Source organism: Bombina bombina, chromosome 6 (assembly GCF_027579735.1).
Source record: "Bombina bombina isolate aBomBom1 chromosome 6, aBomBom1.pri, whole genome shotgun sequence".
NCBI classification, from domain to species: domain Eukaryota; kingdom Metazoa; phylum Chordata; class Amphibia; order Anura; family Bombinatoridae; genus Bombina; species Bombina bombina.
Window position 1 is genome coordinate 297,459,265 of NC_069504.1, and position 27,256 is coordinate 297,486,520.

A 27,256-nucleotide genomic window follows, 5' to 3' on the forward strand; every position below is an offset into this window, starting at 1 on the left:
ACCACTGGGAAGCGGATTTTCTCAGCAGACAATCGTTTCATCCAGGGGAATCGTCTCTCCATCCCGAGGTGTTTACGGAGATCTGCAACAGATGGGGGACGCCGGAGATAGACCTTATGGTGTCCAGACTCAACTTCAAGCTACCCAGATATGGGTCACGATCCAGGGACCCAGAGCTAGAGCTGATAGATGCCTAGCGGTTTCTTTGGAGTTCAAACTAATTTACATATTTCCACTGTTGCCACTTCTTCCTCGAGTGGTGGCCCGTATCAAACAGGAGCAAGTTTCGACCATTCTGATTGCTCCGTTGTTGCCGTGGAGAATGTAGATCTGGTGGGGATGTCTTCGTCTCCTCCATGGAGGTTACCCTGGCGAAGAGATCTGCTGGTTCAGGGTCCCTTTCTACACCAAAATCTCGATTCTCTCAGGCTGACTGTGTCGGGATTGAAAGCCTAGTCTTGGCTAAGAGAGGTTTTTTTGAGAGAGTAATTGATTCTCTCATCCAGGCCAGGAAGCCGGTCACTCGTCGCATCTATCATAAGGTGTGGAGGACATACTTATCCTGGTGCGAGGAAAGTGGATATCCCTGGCACAAGTTTAGGTTATCCAGGTTCGGCTGGATAAGTGTCTTGCTGCTAGTTCCTTAAGGGGACAGATTTCGGTGTTGACGGTGCTGTTACACAAGAAGCTAGCGGAGCTTCCTGATATTCAGTACTTTGTTCAGGCTCTGTCTGGTATCAGACCTGTCTTTAGAAATTTGGCTCCTCCTTGGAGCTTAAACTTGGTTCTTCAGGTTTTACAGAGGGCTCCGTTTAAACCTATGCATGCGCTTGACATTAAGATTCTTTCCTGGAAGGTTCTATTTTTTCTGGCTATTGCTCCAGCTCCCATGGTTTCTGAGTTAGCGGCCTTGCAATCTGAACCCCCTTACCTAGTTTTTCACGCTGATAAGGCTGTGCGTCACACAGGGTTGGGATTTCTTCCCAAGGTGGTGTCAGATCGTAACATCAATCAGGAGATAGTAGTTCCTTCCTTGTGTCCTAACCATTCTTCTTCTAAGGAAAGGTTACCACATAACTTGGATGTGGTTCGAGCCTTGAAGTTTTATCTTCAGGTCACAAAAGATTTCAGAGAGACTTCGTCCTTATTTGTGGTGTATTCAGGGAAGCGTAGGGGGAAGAAGACCTCTTCCACTTCTCTGTCTTTTTGATTGAGGAGCGTTATCCGTTTGGCCTATGAGACAGCGGGACATACGTCTCCTCAGAGGATTACGGCTCATTTAACTTGGACCTTTAAAAACGAGGCCTCTGTGGAGCAGATTTGTAAGGCGGCTACTTGGTCCTCCTTACATACTTTTACAAAGTTTTACAAATTTGATGTCTTTGCTTCGGCTGAAGCTGTGTTTGGGAGAAAGGTTCAACAGGCTGTGGTGCCCTCAGTATAGGGTCCGCCTCCTTTTACCCTCCCGTTTTTTTTTGTTCATTCAGTGTACTCTAGAGCTTGGGTATTTATTTTCACAAGTAATGAATGAAGCAGTGGACTCTCCTCCCATTGAGATGGAAAACCTAAATTATGCTTACCTGGTAATTTCATTTCCATCTGTGGGAGGAGAGTCCACTGATCCCTGGACCTAAATTTAATATTATTCTTCTGGCACCTTTTATACCTTAATATTTCTCCTACTGTTCCTTGTTCCATTGGCAGAATGACTGGGGGATGAGGGGAGTGGGGGGGGGGGGGGTATTTAAGCCTTTGGCTTGGGTGTCTTTGCCTCTTCCTGGTGGCCAGGTTCTTAATTCCCACAAATAATGAATGAAGCAGTGGACTCTCCTCCCACAGATGGAAATTAAATTATCAGGTAAGCATAATTTATGTTTTTTGATTAGCATCAAAATAGGAAACCAAAGGAAAAGGAAAAAATTACAAACCAAAATTGTAGTGGGATGCTGGCTGTGGAACAAGCCACTTTCAATAATCACAGAGAAAACAATGGTTGTACATGTTAAAAAGTAAAAGAAAATTATTATGCGTTTCATGCCTGTTATAGGCGGTTAATCATAAATAAAACTTAAAACAATTGAAAGGGACATCAACCAATAAGTGCAAGAGATGTCTCAAGTCATTCTTACATAGCAAAACTCTGCCCCCTTTAGGTAAAGATGTTAACCTTTTAAATATCAAAACAACAATCCCACTACAATTAATCTCATAGCTTTCCTTTATATACATGATTATTATTTTTTAAAGAAAGGGGACAAATGCAAAGAAAATAAATTGGAATGTTAAATCCATTTAAAAGTGCAGTTCTGTAAGCAAATATAGGTATAGATGTTTTGCTTTGTTCTTTTGGTACCTTTGTTTAAGAATATATGATTGCTGGCTGCACGTATATGTCTCTTGTCATTGATTCGCTTGATGTGCTCAGCAAGCTCCCACTAGTACATTGTTGTTCTGGTGTTAACTTTTCAACACAGGATACCAAAAGAACTAAGCAATGTTGATATCAGAAATAAACTGGAAAATAGTTTAAAATTGAAGAATACTAAACACAATTTTTTTCTTTCATGATTCAGACAGAGCATGCAAGTTTAAGCAACTTTCTAATTTACTCCATTTATCAATTTTCTTTGTTCTCTTGCTATCTTTATATGAAAAGCAGGAATATAAAGCTTAGCAGCCAGTCCATTTTAGGTTCTGCATCCTGGTTATCACTTGCTTATTGGTGACTACATTTTGCCACCAATCAGCAAGCGCTACCCAGGTGCTGAAACAAAATGGTTCGACTTCTAATCTTTACATTTCTACTTTTCAAATAAAGATAGCAAGTGAACGAAGAAAAATTAATAATAGGAGTAAATTAGAAATGTACTTAAAATGTAATGCTCTATCTGAATCATTAAAGAAAAAAATGTGGGTTTAGTATACCTTTAAGGAGTGAAGCATATATGTGTGTACTGTTATATGGCTATAGAAAGGGGTTAATAAGGTTCTTTGTTTAGCGGCAACTCAGGGTTTTAAGTTGTACAGCCACTAGCAGCAACTACCGATTGTGACTCTTCTATACCTAAATTATATTTATTTATTAAGACTCGGTTTCCCAAGAAATAGTAGTTTATGTGGTCGCTTTTTTCAAGGGTTATGGCTTGTCCTATATGCAGGACAAATATGTCAGTGGACAGACATCTATATTAATTTGACTGTTTAAAGGGACCTTAAACTCAAAATTTATTTTGGTATAAAATGTTTAATTATGCATAACTAAACAACTTTATCTTGCCTGCTTTTACTGTAGTGTTACTCTAAAAAATGTGTTTGCAGCCTCATGTTTTATAGTCAGTGTTTTCACCTCATTCATTCACTTTCATCACTTTCTAATAACTCTTGCAGATTCCTTTCAATCCTAGTCTGCTATATGTTTTGTTTCTCTCTGTCCCAGCTACATTGCTCTCCTGTTTTAACTCTATGAACACCTCTTGTACACCTTTAAAAGATAAAACCTTCTGTTATCAAGCTACTCATTAAATCATTTTGCAATATCGATTTTCTCCTGTTTCTTCCCTATATATGTACAGTCAAAACCTATATGTTCTTTTTGCTATTCACCACCTGGTCTTAAAAATACATTTTTCTTTCATAAAGGTGGTGAGAGTCCATGATCCATTACTTCTGGGAATTATACTCCTGACCACTAGGAGGAGGCAAAAATCTAAAAACCCCAAGAGCCCTTATCCCCCTCCCACCCTATTGGAAAATAGTCTTGTCTTTACCTTTGCAGGAGGAAGGTGAAGAAGGGGGTGCTGCAGTGGTTTGTGAGGAGAGTTTGAGGCCCATTTTTCTTTCAGGGAGCTACTGTTTGGTCATAGGGAAGTCTTCAGAGTATACATAGTGGGAGTTAGTTGCAGGCCTGCCACTGGTGATGCGGGGGACCGGTCCCTAGCCTCCTCCTTTTGTTTCAACGTTATACTCCATATATCCACCACTGAAGCAGTGGCGGTTCAGCCAATAAGCAATAGGTACACAGACGTGCTTTTCCTATTAGCGCCAAAGTTAAAAGAAACAACTTTAAAGTAACCTTAACAGTGCTCAAAATTTCCACTAGCCATTGGTGAGTGACAGTTAGTGAATGTTGAGTCTGAAATCTGGTGGGATGTTGTAAGTAGCAAAGTTGGCACATTGTATTTTCAGAATGTACATTTCCATTGCAGCACTGACAAACACACATTTGGGGCTATATGCTAAAACTATTATCTAAAGGGATATTATATAGCAATGAAAGTGCAAAGATATGTTATTCCTCTAGGGCTTGTAGGGACCCCGTTAGTGCTTAGACTGTTATGTCTGAGAAGGTAAACAGGGCAGATAAGGTGAGATTGGAGATGAAAACTGAAAGTGAAGAAGGTAGAGTTAAGAGAGAATGGGGAAAGAGTGTAAAGAGGAGATATGGCCTGAAAAAGAAGAGAGAGGATAAAAAAAGAAGAAGAGAGGAGGGAGTCAAGAAATATAGTTAAGAGATGATAATTATTTTTAAAATAATTTCCAGGTCTGTTATGACCTTCCATGATTGTCAGCACTCTCTGTATTCTCTCAGTTCAACTTTCTCTATCCAGCTGTTTTCTTCCCCAGAACCTCTAGTTGATGTTTCTATCTGATATTAACTTTTTTGTTATTACTGTATGTAGCATTATTTAATTTGTTATGGTATAAAATTATAACAATATTACAAAATGTTTCACAATGGCTAAATATATACAAAGAGGGGGTGAAGTAGTGGGTGTGATGTGGGTGGGATTGGAAGTGGCATGTAACAATTTGTCCTGGCCAGGACTTGACATTTTGTGCCCTGACCTTTTGTGCCCTGACCTTATGCAAAAAAAAAAACTAATACTATGATCTTATCAGGGAAAACAAGATTTATTTCCTAAAATATGGAGAGTCCACAACGTCATTCAATTACTAGTGGGAATATCACTCCTGGCCAGCAGAAAGAGGCAAGGAGCACCACAGCAAAGCTGTTAAGTGTCACTCCCCTACCCATAATCCCAGTCATTCTCTTTGCCTCTGTCAATGGAGGAGGTGAAGTTTGGTGTCTGAAGAAATTAATTCCTTTTCTTTACTAAGATATGGTGAGTCCACGGCGTCCTCAATTACTGTTGGGAATATCACTCCTGGCCAGCAGGAGGAGGCAAAGAGCACCACAGCCAAGCTGTTAAGTATCACTCCCCTTCCCACATACCCCAGTCATTCTTTTTGCCTTTGATGCAAGGAGGAGGTAAAGTTTTGGTGTCTAAAGAAAATCGGATTGCTTTGCTACAAGCAAGATTTTATTATTTTGAAAGTCATAGTAGGTTTGCTATCATCTTTCCTGTGTTCTGAGTATAGCTGTAGTCCACATTAATCTCTTCAGTAGAGTAGTGGTGGCTTTAAAGTAGCTAGGAACTTGTGTGGTGGGCCTTGCTGTGTTTTTCTAACCCTGTTGCTGCCCTTAATTAGAAAGCCAGAGTAGGTTTACTCTGTTCTCTCTTTTTCTCTACAGGTCTCTGTGAGAAGTGGCATCCTCACATACCGGGTAGGCTGTCCTCCTGCCGGACAGCTAAATGCAGGTAAGTGCCTTTTTTGTCTTCTGGGAGGAGATTGGCAATGAGAGGGATGAAATCCTTGAGTTGCAAAGCATTTGTGGGGATAGAACCCTGTGAGAAGGGGTAATTGGGTAGAAGCAGGCACTTTGCATGTGAGAGAGACAAGGGGTTAAACTCTTTGGAATAAGGGTTAACTTTATTGACTGAGATTAAGACACTTTTTTACTTTGGTTCTGTCTAGGAACTTAGCTTGTGTAAGATTTTATTATAGGGGGTCTTTTTATTACCTATCCGTTTCCTTAGCTGAGTGCTACAGGAAACGTTTTCATTTTGGTCCCCTCTCTTCCGGCTGGAAGCGTGCCTTTAGCAACTAGTGGTGCAACTCAGAATCCGGTCACATGATCCCTGGCTGTTCCGGGATAGTTTGTGCAGGCGCTGAAAAAGTAGTAGTTGCACTTCTAGTCTGAGAGCGTGGTTTTCCTCAGGAGCCCGGCAAGGGTATCTGGCAGTCCGTCTTACTTCGAGGGGGCAGGTAAGCACTTCAGTCATAGACTGAGGTGTGGAGGTACTTGTTAGGCAGGGTCATCAAAATAGAGATTTTGACTTAAGCAAACTTTTTTCTTTGTAGCGGTTTATGTTGTAAATACATTGTTTTCACTGCAATCAAATTTAAAGGAACAGTATTTAAAAAAGAATTTTTTTTTTTATTAATTGGCTAAGCTTTTTCATACATAATGGATCAGGATCCCAATGTTATGGACTTATGTAGTCTTTGCTTGGATAGTCAAGTGTTGCCACCTATGCAATGTTGTTCCTCTTGCATAGACAAAACTTTAAAAAATAAAGATAAGCTTTTTGTGCCTAAGCCAAATGTTTCTCAGGATGATGCTGTTCAGGTTTTGCCACAGCTTTCTCCTCAAGCCTGAGTGGCATCACATGCAGTGCCCTGCGGTTCCTCTCAATCTCCTGGAGATTGCCGCCCAGATATCTTCTGTGGTATCTGAGGCTTTAGCTGCCATTCCCATGCTTCAGGTAAAATGCAAGAGGAAAGTTAAAGACTCAGATAGTAAGGTGTCTGCTTCAGTTTTGGCTACACAGGTTGCTCTTTCTCATAAGTCAGATGAGGAAGATACGTCAGTAGCCTCTGATGGTGAAATCTCAGATTCAGACATTGTAATTCCTTCATCTGATGTTGAAGTTGTATCCTTCAGATTTAAGTTTGAACAACTCTGTGTCCTGCTAAAGGAGATTTTGGCTACTCTGGACAACTCCAATACCTCTGTCGTTGTCAACCCTAAGAAACCCAGTAAACTCAATAAATACTTTGATGTTCCTTCCCCTATGGAGGTATTTCCTGTGCCAGACCATGCTACGGATATTATTGCACAGGAATGGGAGAGACCTGGAATTTTTCTCCGTCTCCGGTCTTTAAAAAGATGTTTCCTGTGGCTGACTCCTTTAAGTCGTGGCAAAAGGTGCCCAAAATGGAAGGGGCTATTTCTACTCTGGCCAAGAGAACTACTATTCCTATTGAGGATAGCTGTTCCTTCAAGGACCCAATGGACAAAAAGCTTGAGGCTTATTTGAAAAAAAGTATGTTCATTAAGGTCTCCAATGGCAACCGGCAGTGTGTATTGCTGCTGTGACAAGTGCAGCCTCCTATTGGTTCGATGCCTTGTCTGAGTCTCTTCAGGTAGAGACTCCCTTAGATGAGATCCAGAACAGGATTAAGGCTCTTAAGTTAGCAAATTAATTTATTACTGAAGCTTCATTGCAGGTTATTAAGTTGGGAGCCAAAATATCTGGTTTTGCTTTACTAGCACACAGACCTTCAGTGGCTAAAATCTTGTCAGCGGATGTTTCATCTAAATCCAAACTTCTGGCAATTCCTTACAAGGGTAAGACCTTGTTTGGACCAGGTCTGACAGAGATTATTTCTGATATCACAGGCGGTAAAGGGTCTTTTTTCCTTTAAGATAAGAGGAATAGATAGAAAGGACCTCAGCCTAATTTTCGTTCCTTTTGTAACTTCAGAGGAAAGTCTTCCCCTTCTTCTTCCAAGCAGGAACAGTCCAAGTCGTCTTTTCTCCCTCAAGATAAGAGGAATAGATAGAAAGGACCTCAGCCTAATTTCCGTTCCTTTCGTAACTTCAGAGGAAAGTCTTCCCCTTCTTCTTCTAAGCAGGAACAGTCCAAGTAGTCTTAGAAGCCCAGTCAGTCTTGGAATAAGGGGAAGCAATCTAAGAAACCTGCAGCTGAATCTAAATCAGCATGAAGGGTTTGCCCCCGATCTGGGATCGGATCAGGTCGGGGGGCAGACTCTCTCGGTTCTCTCAAGCCTGGATACGAGATGTCCCAGATCATTGGGCTGTGGACATAGTATCTCTGGGCTACAAATTGGAATTCAAGACTTTTCCTCCCAGGGGCAGGTTCCACCTCTCAAGATTATCTGCAGACCAGATAAAAAGAGAGGCATTCTTGAAATGTGTACAGGATCTTTCCTCCCTGGGAGTGATAGTTCCAGTCCCAGTACAGGAACAGGGTCTAGGGTTCTATTCCAATCTCTTTGTGGTTCCCAAAAAAGAAGGAACTTTCCGACCTATTTTGGATCTGAAGTGTCTAAACAAATTTCTCAGAGTATTGTCCTTCAAGATGGAAACTATACGTTCCATTCTTCCCTTGATCCAAGAGGGTCAGTTCACGACGACCATAGACCTGAAGGATGCGTACCTTCATGTTCCCATTCACATGGATCATCACAAATTTCTGAGATTTGCCTTTCTGGACAAACACTCAGTTTGTAGCTCTTCAGTTTGGCCTTGCCACAGCTCACATAATTTTCTCAAAGGTTCTGGGGGCTCTCTTGGCAGTGATCCGGTCCCGGGGAATTGCAGTGGCGCCTTATATGGACGACATTGTGGTTCAGGCGCCGTCTTTTCTACATTCCCAAGGATGGAAAGTGAATCTGGAAAAGAGTTCCCTTGTTCCAGTTACAAGGATAGTTTTCTTAGGGACCATAATAGATTCCCTGTCAATGAAAATATTTCTGACGGAGGTCAGAAAAGCCAAATTCCTTTCCTCTTGCCTCACTCTACAGTATACTGTTCAGCCATCAGTGGCTCAATGTATGGAGTTAATTGGTCTAATGGTTTCATCCATGGACATCATTCACTTTGCTCGATTCCATTTGAGAGCTCTGCAGTTATGCATGCTCAGGCAATGGAACGGGGACTATGCAGATCTGTCTCAGAGGATAGATCTAGATCAGTCAACAAGAGACTCTCTCCCGTGGTGGCTTTCTCAGGAACATCTCTCTCAGGGAGCATGCTTTCAGAGACCTTCCTGGGTAATTGTGACCACGGACGCCAGCTTGCTGGGCTGGGTAGCAGTCTGGGACTTGTTAAAGGCGCAGGGACTCGAGAGGAGTCTGCTCTCCCTAAAAACATCTTGGAGTTGAGAGTGATTTTCAATTCTCTGATGGCTTGGCCTCAGTTGTCTTTAGCCCGGTTTATCAGGTTCCAGTCAGACAACATTTTTTTTTATTTATTATCAGTTATTTGTAGAGCGCCAACAGATTCCGCAGCGCTGACATAACCTCAGTGGCTTACTTCAACCACCAGGGAGGAACTCAGAGTTCCTTACCCATTAAAGAGGTGGCTCAAATTATTCAGTGGGTGGAAGCTCACAATTGCTGTCTGTCTGCCATCCACATTCCAGGAGTTGACAACTGGGAAGCGGATTTTCTGAGCAGACAGAACTTTCATCCCGGGGAGTGGGATCTCCATCCGGAGGTGTTCTCCAGTTTGACCCTCAGATGGGGGATGCCAGAGCTGGATCTGATGGCGTCTCGACAGAATGCCAAGCTCCCGAGGTACAGTTTGAGGTCAAGGGATCCTCAGGCTGTTCTGATAGATGCTCTGGCAGTCCCTTGGGATTTCGGCTGGCATACCTGTTGCTCTCCTTCTACGAGTCATTGCTCGTATCAACCAGGAGAGAGTGTCAGTGATTCTAATAGCTCCTGCATGGCCTCGTAGGATCTGGTATGCAGACCTAGTGGAAATGTCGTCTCTGCCACCTTGGAGACTACCTCTGAGGAAGGACCTTCTACTTCAGGGTCCCTTTCTTCATCCAAATCTTGTTTCTCTGAAGCTGACTGCTTGGAGATTGAACGCTTAGTTCTGTCTAAGCATGGGTTTTCTGAGCCTGTCATTGAGACCATGATTCAGGCTTACAAGCCTGTTACTAGGAAGATTTACCATAAGATATGGCGTAAATCTCTTTATCGGTGTGAATCCAAAGGCTACTCTTGGAGTAGGGTCAGAATTGCTAGGATTTTGTCTTTTCTCCAGGAAGGTCTGGAGAAGGGTTTGTCGGTAAGTACCCTGAAGGTTAAGATTTCTGCCTTATCTGTTTTGCTACATAAGCGTCTGGCGGATGTGCCAGATGTGCAATCTTTTTGTCAGACCTTGGTCAGAATTAGGCCTGTGTTTAAGTCAGTTGCTCATCCTTTGAACCTTAACCTTGTTCTTAGAGTTTTGCAGCAGGCTCCGTTTGAGCCGATGCTCCGTTTGAGCCTCTTGGAAGGTTTTGTTTCTTATTGCTATTTCTCTGAACTCTTGTATTTACAGTGTGATTCGCCTTACCTTATCTTTCATGTTGATAAGGTGGTTCTTCGTACTAAGTTTGGTTTTCTTGATGAAGTTGTTTCGGATAGAAATATTAATCAGGAAATTGTGTTCCTTCTCTATGTCCTAATCCTCCTTCTCATAAGGAACGTTTGTTGTACAACCTGGATGTTGTGCGTGCTCTGAAATTCTACCTACCGGCGACTAAGGATTTTCACCCTGTTTGTTTCTCTGGGAAACGTAAAGGTTAGAAAGCTACTGCTACTTCTCTTTCTCTCTGGTTGAGAAGTATAACTAGTTTGGCTTATGAGACTGCTCCTTAGGGAATTAAAGCTCATTCCACTAGGGCTGTCTCTTCTTTCTAGGCTTTCAAGAATGAAGCTTCTGTGGAACAGATTTGCAAGGCGGCAACTTGGTCTTCTCATCATACTTTTTCCAAATGTGATACTTTTGCCTCAGCTGAGGCTTCTTTTGGGTGGAAGGTTCTTCAAGAGGTGGTGCTTTCTGTTTAGGTCTACCTGTCTTGTCCCTCCCTAGTCCTCTGTGTACTCTAACTTGGGTATTGGTTCCCAACAGTAATTGAGGATGCCGTGGACTCACAATATCTTAGGAAAGAAAACAAAATTTATGCTTACCTGATAAATTTATTTATTTCCGTATATGGAGATTCCACAGCCCCGTCCTTTATTTTTAGACAGTTTTTAGCTAAACCTCAGGCACCTCTACACCTTGTGTTACTCCTTTATACTCTATTTACCTTCGGTCGAATGACTGGGGTTTGTGGGAAGGGGAGTGATACTTAACAGCTTGGCTGTGGTGCTCTTTGCCTCCTCCTGCTGGCAAGGATTGATATTCCCAACAGTAATTGAGGCACATTATGTATGTTGAGACTAGGGGTTAATTTTCCCTTTATTGGGATGTTTTTCCTCTGGGCTAATTTTGATGAAATACTTTTGGTATGTGTGTGGCTTATGTTTTATACAGGGATGTATGTATAAACTTAAAATTTGGCAGTTGGTTTTCTTTGCTTGCTTAGCTAGAACATGCTAACTGACAAACTGCTTGAGTTTGAAACCAGCTTCAGCTACTTGCATCTTATGTTGTAGGCAGAGGGAAATGCGCGCCTTTTACATGCTGCATAGTTTCCTCTCTCTGCTGGTCATGTGACTTCTCTCTGCTGACGGCTATTCACGGAGCGGCATCATTGAATTTCAGTCTCTTCAGTGTCGATCTACTATACGATCGTTTTAGAGACTTCTGGCAGCCAAATTGTGGTATTAAAGGGACACTGTACCCATTGTTTTTCTTTTGTGATTCAGATAGAGCATGACATTTTAAGCAACTTTCTAATTTACTCCTATTATCAAATTTTCTTCATTCTCTTGGTATCTTTATTTGAACTGCAAGAATCTAAGTTTAGATGCCGGCCCATTTTTGGTGAACAACCTGGGTTGTCCTTGCTGATTGGTGGATAAATTCATCCACCAATAAAAAAATGCTATCCAGAGTACTGAAACAAACAAAAAACTTAGATGCCTTCTTTTTCAAATAAAGATAGCAAGAGAACAAATAAAAATTGCTAATAGGAGTAAATTAGAAAGTTGCTTAAAATTGCATGCTGAATCACAAAAGAAAAAATTTGGGTTCAGTGTCCCTTTAAAAATTCTTAAAGTGACAGTGTATTTAAAACATTTCAACAATTTGGGGAATTTTTTATTTAGTATTATGGATATGGACCAAGACTCTGTGTTTTTTGACAAATGCTTGTTATGCCTAGAGGCACAACTTGTTTTGCCTATGCAATTCTGTGCTGCATGCTTAGCTAGAACACTTCAATTTAAAGATACATTGTTGCCCTCTGAGCCCAATGTCTCTCAGGATGATGCTGCAATGCCACAGCTTTCTCCTCAATATTCCCAAGCCTCTATGGCGTCACATACAATGCCCTGCAGTTCCTCTCAGCCTCAGCCGCAAGAGGAAAATTAGACATTCAGATAGTAAGGTTTGTCCTCCCTCATAAGCCTGATGAGGAGGATACGCCGGTAGCCTCTGAGGGTGAAATCTCAGATTTGGACAGTATTATTCCTTCATCTGATACTGAAGAAGTAAACTTCAGATTTAAGCTTGAACACCTTTGTGTACTGTTAAAGGAGGTATAGGCTACTTTGGACGATACTTCTGTCATTGTCAACCCTAAGAAGTCTAGTAAACTTAATAAATACTATGATGTTCCTTCCTCTGGGGAAGTTTTTCCTGTCCCACACTGTGTGACAGAGATTATTTCACAGGAATGGGAGAAGCCAGGGATTCCTTTCTCCCTGTCTCCCGTATTTAAAAAGATGTTTCCTGTTGCTGACTCCATTAAAGATTCTTGGTACATGGTGCCTAAAGTAGAAGGAGCTATTTCTACTCTGCCTAAGAGAACTACGATCCCTATAGAGGATAGCTGCCCCTTTAAGGATTTCATGGACAAAACCTGGAAGCTTATTTGAAGAAGATGTATGTTCATCAAGGTCTTCAATGGCAACCTGTAGTTTGTATTGCCACAGTAGCAAGTGCGGCATCTTATTGGTGCAACGCCCTGTCTGAATAAATTTTAGTAGAGACTCTGTTGGAGGAGATACAAGATAAGCTTAAAGGGACACTGAACCCAAATTTTTTCTTTCGTTATTCAGGTAGAGCATGCAATTTTTAGCAACTTTCTTTTTTTACTCCTATTATCAATTTTTCTTAATTCTCTTGCTATCTTTATTTGAAAAAGAAGGCATCTATGTTTTTTTTTTGTTCAGACCTCTGGATAGCACATTTGTATTGGTGGATGAATTTATCCACCAATCAGCAAGAACAACCCAGGTTGTTCACCAAAAATGAGCCGGCATCTAAACTTACATTCTTGCATTTCAAATAAAGATACCAAGAGAATTAAGAAAATTTGATAATGGGAGTAAATTAGAAAGTTGCTTAAAATGTCATGTTTTATCTGCATCACAAAAGAAAAAATGTGGGTTCAGTGTCCCTTTAAGGCTCTCAAACTAGCCATTTCCTTTATTTCTGATGCTAACATGCAAGTTATTAGACTGGGAGCCAAGATGTCTGGCTTCACTGTCCTAGCCCGCAGGGTATTGTGGCTAAATGCTTGGTCTTCTGATGTTACCTCTAAATCCAAGCTTCTGGCACTTCCTTACAAGGGGAAGACCTTGTAATTTCTGATATTACAGTTGGAAAAGGGTCTTTTCTACTGCTAGACAAGAAGAACAGACTCAAAGGACTTCAAAGTCATTTTCGTTCCTTTCGTAACTTCAAAGGTCAAAAGTCTTCCTCTCCCTCTTTCAAGCAGGAGCAGTCCAAGTCTTCTTGGAAGCCCAATCAGTCTCGGAATAAGAGAAAGCAATCAAAGAAACCCTCAGCTGAGTCTAAGTCAGCATTGAGTGTCGGCCCCTGGTCCGGGTTCAGATCAAGTGGGTGGCAGACTTTCCCTGGGCTGTAGACATAGTTTCTCCAGGTTACAAAATAGAATTTAAAACTTTCGTTCCCAGGGGCAGATTCTACCTCTCAAGAGTATCTGCAGACCAGGTATAAAGAGAGGCATTCTTGAACTATGTTCAGGACCTTTCCTCCCTGGGAATGATTGGTCCAGTTCCAGTAAGGGAAAACAGGGTCTAGGATTCTATTCAAATCTGTTCATGGTTCCCTAAAAAGAGAGAACTTTTCGACCTATTTTAGACCTAAAGTGCCTCTACAAGTTGGAAACCATTTGTTCCATTCTTCCTTTGGTCCAAGAGGGTCAGTTCATGATGACCATAGACCTGAAGGACGCATATCTTAATGATCCCATCCATAGGGATCATCACAAATTCCTGAGATTCGCCTTTCTAGACAAACACTTTTAGTTTGTGGCTCTTCCGTTTGGCCTTGCCACAGCTCCCAAAATTTTCTCAAAGGTTCTGGGGTCTCTTTTGGCAGTGATCAGGTCTCGGGGAATTGCAGTGGTGCCATACCTGGATGACATATTGGTTCAGGCACCATCTTTTCAACAAGCAAACTGATACAAAGATCTTGTTGTCTTTTTTACATTCCCACGGTTGGAAAGTGAATCTGGAAAAGAGATCCCTTGTTCCAGCTACAAGGGTGGTTTTCTTAGGGACGATAATAGATTCCCTATCTCTGAAAATTTTTCTGACGGAGGTCAGAAAATTCCAAATTCTCTTCTATTGCCTCTCTCTTCAGTCTACTGTTCGGCCATCAGTGGCTCAATGTATGGTGGTAATTGGTCTGATGGTCGCTTCCATGGACATCATTCCCTTTGCTCGATTCAATTTGAGAGCTCTGCAATTATGCATGCTCAGACAATGGAACGGAGACCATTTGGATCTGTCTCAGAGGATAGATCTAGACTAGTCGACAAGAGACTCTCTCCCATGGTGGCTTTCTCAGGACCATCTGTCTCAGGGCACATGCTTCCGCAGACCTTCCTGGGTGATTGTGACCACGGACGCCAGCCTACTCGGCTGGGGAGCAGTCTGGTACTCGTTAAAGGCGCAGGGACTATGGACTCGGGATGTCTGCTCTACCCATAAACATTTTGGAGTTGAGAGTGATTTACAATGCTCTGATGGCTTGGCCTCAATTGTCCTTAGCCTGGTTTATCAGGTTTCAGTCGGACATCACCACCTCAGTGGCTTACATCTCAACCACCAGGGAGGAACTCAGAGTTCCTTAGCCATGAAGGAGGTGGCACAGATTATTCAGTGGGCGGAAGCTCACAATTGTTGTCTATCTGCCATCCACATTCCTGGAGTGGACAACTGGGAAGAGGATTTCCCCTAGCAGACAGACATTTCATCCCGGGTAGTGGGCTCGTTGTCCGGAGGTGTTCTCCAGGTTAACCCTCAAATGGGGGGTGCCTAAGTTGGAACTGATGGAACTGATGGCATCTCGGCAAGTACCTTTATTGGTGTGAATCTAAGGGCTACTCTTGTAGTAGGGTCAGGATTCCTAGAATGTTGTCTTTTCTCCAGGAAGGTCTGGAGAAAGGGTTTTCAGTCAGTTCTCTGAAAGGTCAGATTTCTGCATTATCTATTTTGTTACACAAGTGTCTGGCGGATGTGCCAGGTGTTCAATCTTTGTGTCAGGCCCTGGTCAGAATCAGGCCTGTGTTTAAACCTGTTGCTCCTCCTTGGAGCCTTAATCTTATTCTTAAAGTTTTGCAGCAGGCTCCATTTGAGCCAATGCATTCCATAGATATTAAGTTGCTATCTTGGAAGGTTTTGTTTCTTATTGCTATCTCTTCTGCTTGGAGAGTTTCGGAACTCTTGGCTTTGCAGTACGATTCGCCTTATCTTATCTTTCATGCAGAGATGCGGTTCTTCGTACTAAAGTGGTTTCGGATAGAAATATTAATCAGGAAATTGTTGTTTCTTCTCTTTGTCCCAATCCTTCTTCTCATAAAGAACTTCTGTTGCACAACTTGGATGTTGTGCATGCTCTTAAATTCTACCTACAGGCAACTAAGGATTTTTGCCTGTCTTTTGCCCTGTTTGTTTCTCAGGAAAGTGAAAGGGTCAGAAGACTACTTCTACTTCTCTTTCCCTCTGGTTGAGAAGTATGATTTGTTTTGCTTATGAGACTGCTGGACAGCAGCCTCCTGAGAGAATTACAGCTCATTCCACTAGAACTGTCAAAGATGAAGCTTTTGTGGAACAGCTTAAATGTTACAAATTTGATACTTTTGCCTTGGCTGAGGCGTTTTTTGGGAGAAAGGTTCTTCAAGCGGTGGTGCCTTCTGTTTAGGTCTGCCTGTCTTGTTCTCCCTCCCTGTTCATTCTGTGTCCTCTAGCTTGGGTATTGGTTCCCACTAGTAATTGAATGATGTTGTGGACTCTCCATATCTTAGGAAAGAAAACAAAATTTATGCTTACCTGATAAATTTCTTTCTTTCCGTATATGGAGATTCCACGACCCCACCCTTTATTAACACAGTTATTTTTTACTAAACTTCAGGCACTTCTACACCTTTGTGTTATTCTTTTTCCATTTCCCTTCGGTCGAATGACTGGGGATTATGGGTAGGGGAGTGACACTTAACAGCTTTGCTGTGGTGCTCTTTGCCGCCTCCTGCTCGCCAGGAGTAATATTCCCACTAGTAATTGAATGACATTGTGGACTCTCCATAACCGGAAAGAAAGAAATGTATCATAAACATAAATTTTGTTTTATGCCTTACCAAATAAATTGGGTTTTTTTCATGCTTATAGTAATGTCAAATAAATGCCAATCTTCCTATCCTTTTCTTTTGTTGTGTCTTGTGAACTTGTTTTCTAAAACAACTTGTTTTCTCTTGTTCTCCCTGAAGTAATGCTAGTCTTCCTATCCATAAACTAAATCTGGCATGAAATGGTGGGGTAGTTATGTAGAAGGCACCCTGAAGAACTGAGGGGTCCCGCAAACTCCAATAATTAACAATGTGTATAAACCACATTCATTCCTGATTACGATATTATTTTGTAGTTTAAAACATTAACAACATTTTCAATATGAACATTAGACCATGTAACCAATGTTTAGACCGACACACATGACTGGGGAAAAATTAGTTTTTTTTTCCATCCTCAACACTTGGTGGACAAGTAACTTTTTCCACTCCTACGTGTGCGTCTTTGTGTCTATATCTGTGTAGATAGATGTATTTTTTTATAATGTTGAAAATTCTTAAAATACTAAGTTTGAGATTTTGTTTTTCTATACATTAAAAAAATGTTAATATATTTTTTTTTAGAATTTCACCATTCATACGAGTGCATCTTATTTCTCCTAAATCTAGACAAACACACTCCACAGCTATAATAAAGATACAAGAAATTACAAATATCCTTTCTGCCCTTCACCACCTTTACCAAGAAGCTCAAAGAGGAGCGGTCCAAGAGAAAAGCCTACTCCAGGTGAACAAGTTCTTCTCAACTCTTCAATAAACAAAACCTTGGAACAAATTGTGGATCAGCTAAGTCTGTTGACACAAGTGAGTGTTTGTTTATTTTTCCTGCATAAACTAAAAATAATCTCATACTTAAAGGGACACTGAACCCAAATTTTTTCTTTCGCGATTCAGATATAGCATGCAATTTTAAGCAAATTTCTAATTTACTCCTACAATCAAATTTTCTTCATTCTCTTGGTATCTTTATTTGAAAAGCAAGAATGTAAGTTTAGATGCCGGCCCATTTTTAGTGAACAACCTGGGTTGTTCTTGCTGATTGGTGGATAAATTTAACCGACCAATAAACAAGTGCTGTCCATAGGTCTAAACCAAAAAATAGCTTAGATGCCTTCTTTAGCAAATAAAGATAGCAAAAGAACGAAAAAAAATGATAATAGGAGTAAATTAGAAAGTTGCTTAAAATGGCATGCTCTATCTGAATCACGAAAGAAAAAATTTGGGTTCAGTGTCTCTTTATATAATAAAACACCTGGATTCTAAATTTCAGAAGTTGTTTATTATGACAATAAATCATAGTATCTTTTTCTATGTGCTTAACATTTTAGCTACTTTTTTTGCAGTTGATTAAATATATACAACTGTTAAAAAAAAAAAAACTTAAACAATAAAAACATAATACAGCATGGGCATAAAAATCTCATAAGTAGTCAGGATACAAATACATGAAAAAGAGACAGACCCATAGACATGCTGTATTTTGTTTTTAATTATGTTTTAATAGCATTTCTGTTTTAACTGTGTCTTGATTCGGTATGTGTGTTCATTGGGATTATTTACAAAATAAAGGGATATAAAAACCCTCATTTTTTTCTTTTATGATTCGGATACAGCCTGCAATTTTAAGCAACTTTCTAATTTACTCCTATTATCAATTATTATTCATTCTCTTAGTATCTTTATTTGAAAAGCAGGAATGTAAAACTTAGGAGCCAGCCCAGTTTTGGTTAAGCACCTGGGCTGAGCTTGCTGGCTAAATTTAGCCACCTATTGGCAAACGCTATCCAGATGCTGAATCAAAAATGGGCCAGCTCCTAAGCTTAAAATTGCATGCTCTATCTGAATCATGAAAGAAAAAATGTGTTTCATATTTCTTTAAGTCTTACACCATGGCCATCTCTCTAAGCAGACTTGGTGTTTGAATCCTGATCAACTAGTCAAACTTAACATATGTGCTTTTGCCACTGAAACAGTGCTAATTTTTACTTGAAACATTTTTACTAATGGACGTATGTTGCAAAAAATACCTCTTTTAAAATTGAAATGCATTCATGCACTTTTCATTTTCAAGCTTTCCATCCCTTCGATTTCTGATGCATAAATTTACTTTAATGTCCCTTTAACTGGAAACTTGTATGCAATGACCCTTTAAAACCTCTTAAATTTACATTACAGTTTTTTTTTGCATTAACCCCTTTATTCACTGTGGAAGGGAAATATTAATTTACATGTGTTAGATAAATCTGTTGTAATTCAAATACATTGTGATTACTGCTTATGAAACTGAATGGCAGGGCAAGTTTTATCAGTGACTATATTGACACTTTTTAATATTTTAAAAGTATTTTTTTTTTAATATTAACATTTGATTTTCCGGCATGTCGTGATATACATCTGAAATCAATAAAACAACTATAGAACATGTGCAAAAGTTCACTGAATATATGTATATCAGTCTGTAATTGGCTGATGACTGTCACAAGATACAGGGGTACATCAAACTGCAGTCAATTTTGAAATGTATCACGTTTTTAATATTTAGGCAGCAATGCTAGCATCTCTGGATATGCAAATATTGTTCAATACAGTTTAATAAAGCATATATTGGCAAGTCCAAACATTGTTGCCTGTCTTATGCCATTCTGTTATGTAACCTGATAGATTCATTATTGAAATGAGAATGCAAAACCTCTCTGATATATTTTTCCTCAAAGAAATAGTTTAAAATGGTTTACTCATTATGTTTACCTTTCAGAAAATGATTGCACTATATTACAATTATTTCTTTAAGCACATATAAATATATAGGTAATTAAAAAACAACCCATCAGTATTTTATCTGCTAGAGGGACAGTGTACTTTAAAATTGGTTTCCCCTAATGAGTTTCGAGTGACTGCAGAGTGTAAAATGTATGTGAACTTGCTTTAGTTTTCTATGTGAAATATCTGTTTTTGCACATTGAAACCACAACCAATTTCAATGGGGAAACATACAGCCTTATCTTATCTTTATTTTATGCACAATAGCTTCCTTTTCTTATCTTAGTTTACACAAAAGTCAGTCAGTTTAAAATGAACATTTTTATAGATCTCTCTCTACCCCACCCCAACTGGGTAAGTGTAATATCTTTGCCAGCTTCATGTTTTTAAATAGCTTTTCTATAACCACTACTTAAAGGGACATTGTACACTAGATTTTTATTTTCTTTGAATAAATGTTTTGTAGCTGATCCATTAATAGATCCCATCTGGGAGAGTTTTTGTAACAATGTATAGTTTTGCTTATTTTTTCAAAACATTGTGCTGATTTTCAGACTTCTAACCAAGCCACAACGTATCAGATGTAGACTGAAGTCTACAGATTCCTGCTCACTCCTGTTTGTGTAATCTGTCTTTCTTTCATGTAATTAGCAAGAGTCCATGAGCTAGTGACGTATGGGATATACATTCCTACCAGGAGGGGCAAAGTTTCCCAAACCTCAAAATGCCTACAAATACACCCCTCACCACACCCACAAATCAGTTTTACAAACTTTGGTGAAGTAAGTTTGTGCTAGATTCTACGTTGATATGCGCTCCGCAGCAGGTTGGAGCCCGGTTTTCCTCTCAGCGTGCAGTGAATGTCAGAGGGATGTGAGGAGAGTATTGCCTATTTGAATTCAATGATCTCCTTCTACGGGGTCTATTTCATAGGTTCTCTGTTATCGGTCGTAGAGATTCATCTCTTACCTCCCTTTTCAGATCGACGATATACTCTTATATATATATACCTTTACCTCTGCTGATTTTCGTTTCAGTACTGGTTTGGCTTTCTACAACATGTAGATGAGTGTCCTGGGGTAAGTAAGTCTTATTTTCTGTGACACTCTAAGCTATGGTTGGGCACTTTTTTATAAAGTTCTAAATATATGTATTCAAACATTTATTTGCCTTGACTCAGGATGTTCAACATTCCTTATTTCAGACAGTCAGTTTCATATTTGGGATAATGCATTTGAATCAATCATTTTTTTCTTACCTTAAAATTTGACTTTTTCCCTGTGGGCTGTTAGGCTCGCGGGGGCTGAAAATGCTTCATTTTATTGTGTCATTCTTGGCGCGGACTTTTTTGGCGCAAATTTTTTTTTCTGTTTCCGGCGTCATACGTGTCGCCGGAAGTTGCGTCATTTTTTACGTTCTTTTGCGCCAAAAGTGTCGGCGTTCCGGATGTGGCGTCATTTTTGGCGCCAAAAGCATTTAGGCGCCAAATAATGTGGGCGTCTTATTTGGCGCTAAAAAAATATGGGCGTCACTTTTGTCTCCACATTATTTAAGTCTCATTTTTTATTGCTTCTGGTTGCTAGAAGCTTGTTCACTGGCATTTTTTCCCATTCCTGAAACTGTCTTTTAAGGAATTTGTTCAATTTTGCTTTATATGTTGTTTTTTCTATTACATATTGCAAGATGTCCCACGTTGCAACTGAGTCAGAAGATACTTCTGGAAAATCGCTGCCTGGTGCTGGAGCTACCAAAGCTAAGTGTATCTGCTGTAAACTTTTGGTAGCTGTTCCTCCAGCTGTTGTTTGTATTGAATGTCATGACAAACTTGTTAATGCAGATAATATTTCCTTTAGTAAAGTTCCATTACCTGTTGCTGTTCCGTCAACATCTAATACTCCTGATAACATAAGAGATTTTGTTTCTAAATCCATTAAGAAGGCTATGTCTGTTATTCCTCCTTCTAGTAAACATAAAAAGTCTTTTAAAACTTCTCATTGTTCAGATGAATTTTTAAATGAACATCATCATTCTGATTCTGATAATAGTTCTTCTGGTTCAGAGGATTCTGTCTCAGAGGTTGATGCTGATAAATCTTCATATTTATTTAAAATGGAATTTATTCGTTCTTTACTTAAAGAAGTCCTAATTGCATTAGAAATTGAGGATTATGGTCCTCTTGATACTAAATCTAAACGTTTAGATAAGGTTTTTAAATCTCCTGTAGTTATTCCAGAAGTTTTTCCTGTTCCTGGTGCTATTTCTGAAGTAATTTCCAGGGAATGGAATAATTTGGGTAATTCTTTTACTCCTTCTAAACGTTTTAAGCAATTATATCCTGTGCCATCTGACAGATTACAGTTTTGGGACAAAATCCCTAAGGTTGATGGGGCTGTCTCTACTCTTGCTAAGCGTACTACTATTCCTACGGCAGATGGTACTTCCTTTAAGGATCCTTTAGATAGGAAAATTGAATCCTTTCTAAGAAAAGCTTATTTGTGTTCAGGTAATCTTCTTAGACCTGCTATATCTTTGGCGGATGTTGCTGCAGCTTCAACTTTTTGGTTGGAAGCTTTAGCGCAACAAGTAACAGATCATAATTCTCATAGCATTAATTTTCTTCTTCAACATGCTAATAATTTTATTTGTGATGCCATCTTTGATATCATTAGAGTTGATGTCAGGTATATGTCTCTAGCTATTTTAGCTAGAAGAGCTTTATGGCTTAAAACTTGGAATGCTGATATGTCTTCTAAGTCTACTCTGCTTTCCCTTTCTTTCCAGGGTAATAAATTATTTGGTTCTCAGTTGGATTCTATTATCTCAACTGTTACTGGAGGGAAAGGAACTTTTTTACCACAGGATAAAAAATCTAAAGGTAAATTCAGGTCTAATAATCGTTTTCGTTCCTTTCGTCACAACAAGGAACAAAAGCCTGATCCTTCATCCTCAGGAGCAGTATCAGTTTGGAAACCATCTCCAGTCTGGAATAAATCCAAGCCTTTTAGAAAATCAAAGCCAGCTCCTAAGTCCACATGAAGGTGCGGCCCTCATTCCAGCTCAGCTGGTAGGGGGCAGATTACGTTTTTTCAAATAAATTTGGATCAATTCCGTTCACAATCTTTGGATTCAGAACATTGTTTCAGAAGGGTACAGAATTGATTTCAAGATAAGACCTCCTGCAAAGAGATTTTTTCTTTCCCGTGTCCCAGTAAATCCAGCGAAGTCTCAAGCATTTCTGAAATGTGTTTCAGATCTAGAGTTAGCTGGAGTAATTATGCCAGTTCCAGTTCTGGAACAGGGGCTGGGGTTTTCTTCAAATCTCTTCATTGTACCAAAGAAGGAGAATTCCTTCAGACCAGTTCTGGATCTAAAAATATTGAATCGTTATGTAAGGATACCAACATTCAAAATGGTAACTGTAAGGACTATCCTGCCTTTTGTTCAGCAAGGGCATTATATGTCTACAATAGATTTACAGGATGCATATCTGCATATTCCGATTCATCCAGATCACTATCAGTTTCTGAGATTCTCTTTCCTAGACAAGCATTACCAGTTTCTGGCTCTGCCGTTTGGCCTAGCAACAGCTCCAAGAATTTTTACAAAGGTTCTCTGTGCCCTTCTGTCTGTAATCAGAGAACAGGGTATTGTGGTATTTCCTTATTTGGACGATATCTTGGTACTTGCTCAGTCTTCACATTTAGCAGAATCTCATACGAATCGACTTGTGTTGTTTCTTCAAGATCATGGTTGGAGGATCAATTTACTAAAAAGTTCATTGATTCCTCAGACAAGGGTAACCTTTTTGGGTTTCCAGATAGATTCAGTGTCCATGACTCTATCTTTGACAGACAAGAGACGTCTAAAATTGATATTAGCTTGTCGAAACCTTCAGTCACAATCATTCCCTTCGGTAGCCTTATGCATGGAAATTCTAGGTCTTATGATTGCTGCATCGGACGCGATCCCCTTTGCTCGTTTTCACATGCGACCTCTTCAGCTCTGTATGCTGAACCAATGGTGCAGGGATTACACAAAGATATCTCAATTAATATCTTTAAAACCGATTGTACGACACTCTCTGACGTGGTGGACAGATCACCATCGTTTAGTTCAGGGGGCTTCTTTTGTTCTTCTGACCTGGACTGTAATTTCAACAGATGCAAGTCTTACAGGTTGGGGAGCTGTGTGGGGGTCTCTGACGGCACAAGGGGTTTGGGAATCTCAGGAGGTGAGATTACCGATCAATATTTTGGAACTCCGTGAAATTTTCAGAGCTCTTCAGTCTTGGCCTCTTCTAAAGAGAGAATCGTTCATTTGTTTTCAGACAGACAATGTCACAACTGTGGCATACATCAATCATCAAGGAGGGACTCACAGTCCTCTAGCTATGAAAGAAATATCTCGAATTCTGGTTTGGGCGGAATCCAGCTCCTGTCTAGTTTCTGCGGTTCATATCCCAGGTATAGACAATTGGGAAGCGGATTATCTCAGTCGCCAAACGTTGCATCCGGGCGAATGGTCTCTTCACCAAGAGGTATTTCTTCAGATTGTTCAAATGTGGGGACTTCCAGAAATAGATCTGATGGCCTCTCATCTAAACAAGAAACTTCCCAGGTATCTGTCCAGATCCAGGGATCCTCAAGCGGAAGCAGTGGATGCATTGTCACTTCCTTGGAAGTATCATCCTGCCTATATCTTTCCGCCTCTAGTTCTTCTTCCAAGAGTAATCTCCAAGATTCTGAAGGAATGCTCGTTTGTTCTGCTGGTAGCTCCAGCATGGCCTCACAGGTTTTGGTATGCGGATCTTGTCCGGATGGCTTCTTGCCAACTGTGGACTCTTCCGTTAAGACCAGACCTTCTGTCGCAAGGTCCTTTTTTCCATCAGGATCTCAAATCCTTAAATTTAAAGGTATGGAGATTGAACGCTTGATTCTTAGTCAAAGAGGTTTCTCTGACTCTGTGATTAATACTATGTTACAGGCTCGTAAATCTGTATCTAGGGAGATATATTATAGAGTCTGGAAGACTTATATTTCTTGGTGTCTTTCTCGTCATTTTTCCTGGCATTCTTTTAGAATTCCGAGAATTTTACAGTTTCTTTAGGATGGTTTGGATAAAGGTTTGTCTGCAAGTTCCTTGAAAGGACAAATCTCTGCTCTTTCTGTTCTTTTTCACAGAAAGATTGCTAATCTTCCTGATATTAATTGTTTTGTACAAGCTTTGGTTCGTATAAAACCTGTCATTAAGTCAATTTCTCCTCCTTGGAGTTTGAATTTGGTTCTGGGGGCTCTTCAAGCTCCTCCGTTTGAACCTATGCATTCATTGGACATTAAATTACTTTCTTGGAAAGTTTTGTTCCTTCTGGCTATCTCTTCTGCCAGAAGAGTTTCTGAATTATCTGCTCTTTCTTGTGAATCTCCTTTTCTGATTTTTCACCAGGATAAGGCGGTGTTGCGAACTTCTTTTGAATTTTTACCTAAGGTTGTGAATTCCAACAACATTAGTAGAGAAATTGTGGTTCCTTCATTATGTCCTAATCCTAAGAATTCTAAGGAGAAATCATTGCATTCTTTGGATGTAGTTAGAGCTTTGAAATATTATGTTGAAGCTACTAAGACTTTCCGAAAGACTTCTAGTCTATTTGTTATCTTTTCCGGTTCTAGGAAAGGTCAGAAGGCCTCTGCCATTTCTTTGGCATCTTGGTTGAAATCTTTAATTCATCATGCTTATGTCGAGTCGGGTAAAACTCCGCCTCAAAGGATTACAGCTCATTCTACTAGGTCAGTTTCTACTTCCTGGGCGTTTAGGAATGAAGCTTCGGTTGATCAGATTTGCAAAGCAGCAACTTGGTCTTCTTTGCATACTTTTACTAAATTCTACCATTTTGATGTGTTTTCTTCTTCTGAAGCTGTTTTTGGTAGAAAAGTACTTCAGGCAGCTGTTTCAGTTTGAATCTTCTGCTTATATTTTCAGTTTTTTTCATTATAAAATTTAATCTTTATTTTGGGTGTGGATTATTTTTCAGCGGAATTGGCTGTCTTTATTTTATCCCTCCCTCTCTAGTGACTCTTGCGTGGAAAGATCCACATCTTGGGTAGTCATTATCCCATACGTCACTAGCTCATGGACTCTTGCTAATTACATGAAAGAAAACATAATTTATGTAAGAACTTACCTGATAAATTCATTTCTTTCATATTAGCAAGAGTCCATGAGGCCCACCCTTTTTGTGGTGGTTATGATTTTTTTGTATAAAGCACAATTATTCCATTTCCTTATTTTTTATGCTTTCGCACTTTTTTCTTATCACCCCACTTCTTGGCTATTCGTTAAACTGATTTGTGGGTGTGGTGAGGGGTGTATTTGTAGGCATTTTGAGGTTTGGGAAACTTTGCCCCTCCTGGTAGGAATGTATATCCCATACGTCACTAGCTCATGGACTCTTGCTAATATGAAAGAAATTAATTTATCAGGTAAGTTTTTACATAAATTAAGTTTTTCATATGCAGGGGAAGGGGTCTGCTCTTCCTGCTTTCCGATCCCATTTCACTGGGTATCCCAGCCTAACCTCATCAACAGTGCTAAACTGGGAGCTTCTAAAAAAGTTTTTAAAAGGTTTTATATTGGATGTTTAGATCAGTGTCTGTGCATATTTTTTTGTAAAGTAGTGTCTATTGCATGTAGTTATATGAAAATTGGTGTACACTGTTTCATTTAAAGGGATTGTCTACACCTTAGTCGTCTTAAAGTCTTACCTAAGATTAAGCTGCATTTAGCCTCCTGCACCCTTTCTATATCATGCAGCAGGAACAGTAAAACATTTATTTTAAAATGAATTTTGTTTCTGGCCATTTTGAAAAGTGCTGCTAAGCTCTTCCCACTTATGGCATCACAATCTGGGCTGCATCTAGACACTCTGCTGAATAGCATTGACAGTCTGATGAATTCAACTAATGAGCTTTTTGTGAATGGACACCATATGCACCCGAGATTTTGATTTCACAAGTGGGGGGAGCTTGGCAGCCATTTCAAAGTGGCCAGAAACAATATTCATTTTAAAATATATTCTGTACCATTCCTGCTGCATGATATAGAAAGGGGTAAGGGAGGCTATATGCCAAAGGTGTAGACTGTCCCTTTAAGTACTGCAATTTTCAGTATAGGTGGGATCTAAAGAATTTAATACACTCCAGCAGGTAAAATGGATCACTGGGAAGATATTAAAAGGGAGACAGTACACTGTCCCTTTAAATTTAGTAACAACTCATTGTTGTATTTTATCCTTTCTTACAGACGGTTTCAATTTTGGAGCATCGCCTGACATTAACTGAAGATAAGTTAAAAGAATGTCTTGAAAATAAACAAAACCTATCGCAGCAGATGTCCGATGAAGAAGAAACACATGTGCCCAGAGTCCTATAAAGCTTTAAAGTGTCCTTCATTTTTTATTTATATCTATGTTTAAATCATGCTTTGTGCAATGTATTGCATGTAAAATATATTTCTCTTTTTATTAAAAAAATATTGTTTTAATAGTGGCTTTAGTTTAAGGTTTTATATTTAATTTAATTATATTATTTATCTTTTTGCCCAAATAGCACTCACCAAAGAAAACTGAATTTTTTTTAGAGAGACTGGCTGAAAGCCTGATGCTTCTTTTTTTTCAAATTGTATATGCTCCACCCTCTTTTATATACCTTCATTCTTTGTATTTCTAGCTTGCAGACCACCCACCCTGTATTTTCTAGTTCTGGCCTCAGTCTGCTCTCCCCCCACTTCAGGGCATTGTTTATCTTAGCACAGTTCAATAGTAAGTATGCTAATTTAACATACTGCGTCCTCCAAAAAAGATCAGGCCACTTGGAATTTTTTGTACTCATTATCGAGACAGTATCCTGTAGAACAGGTTGTGTGCATAGATAACAGTCTATTGTATCTCAAGGGTTCTACTGCTTCTTGAGACTATACTTTGAAATTCAGCCTATCCAAAAACTCTCTGTTTTTATGAGAACAGATGTGATTTATTGGGACATTTTTTTTTATCAACAATAGTTCTTCCATAAATAAAAGTTTACAAAACA

General features: G+C 39.7%; 1 protein-coding gene across 1 annotated transcript in view; it reads left to right on the forward strand.

Moving 5' to 3' along the window:
- POC1B (POC1 centriolar protein B) overlaps positions 1 to 26,708 on the forward strand; it is a 689,402-nt gene extending 662,694 nt beyond the window's left edge. Inside the window, exons 13-14 of the mRNA XM_053719233.1 lie at positions 17,022 to 17,216; positions 26,469 to 26,708. Of these exons, the coding sequence (XP_053575208.1) occupies positions 17,022 to 17,216; positions 26,469 to 26,597 (324 nt within the window). The 3' untranslated portion in view covers positions 26,598 to 26,708. The remainder of the gene's footprint in view (positions 1 to 17,021; positions 17,217 to 26,468) is intronic.
- Positions 26,709 to 27,256: the final 548 nt, after the last annotated feature.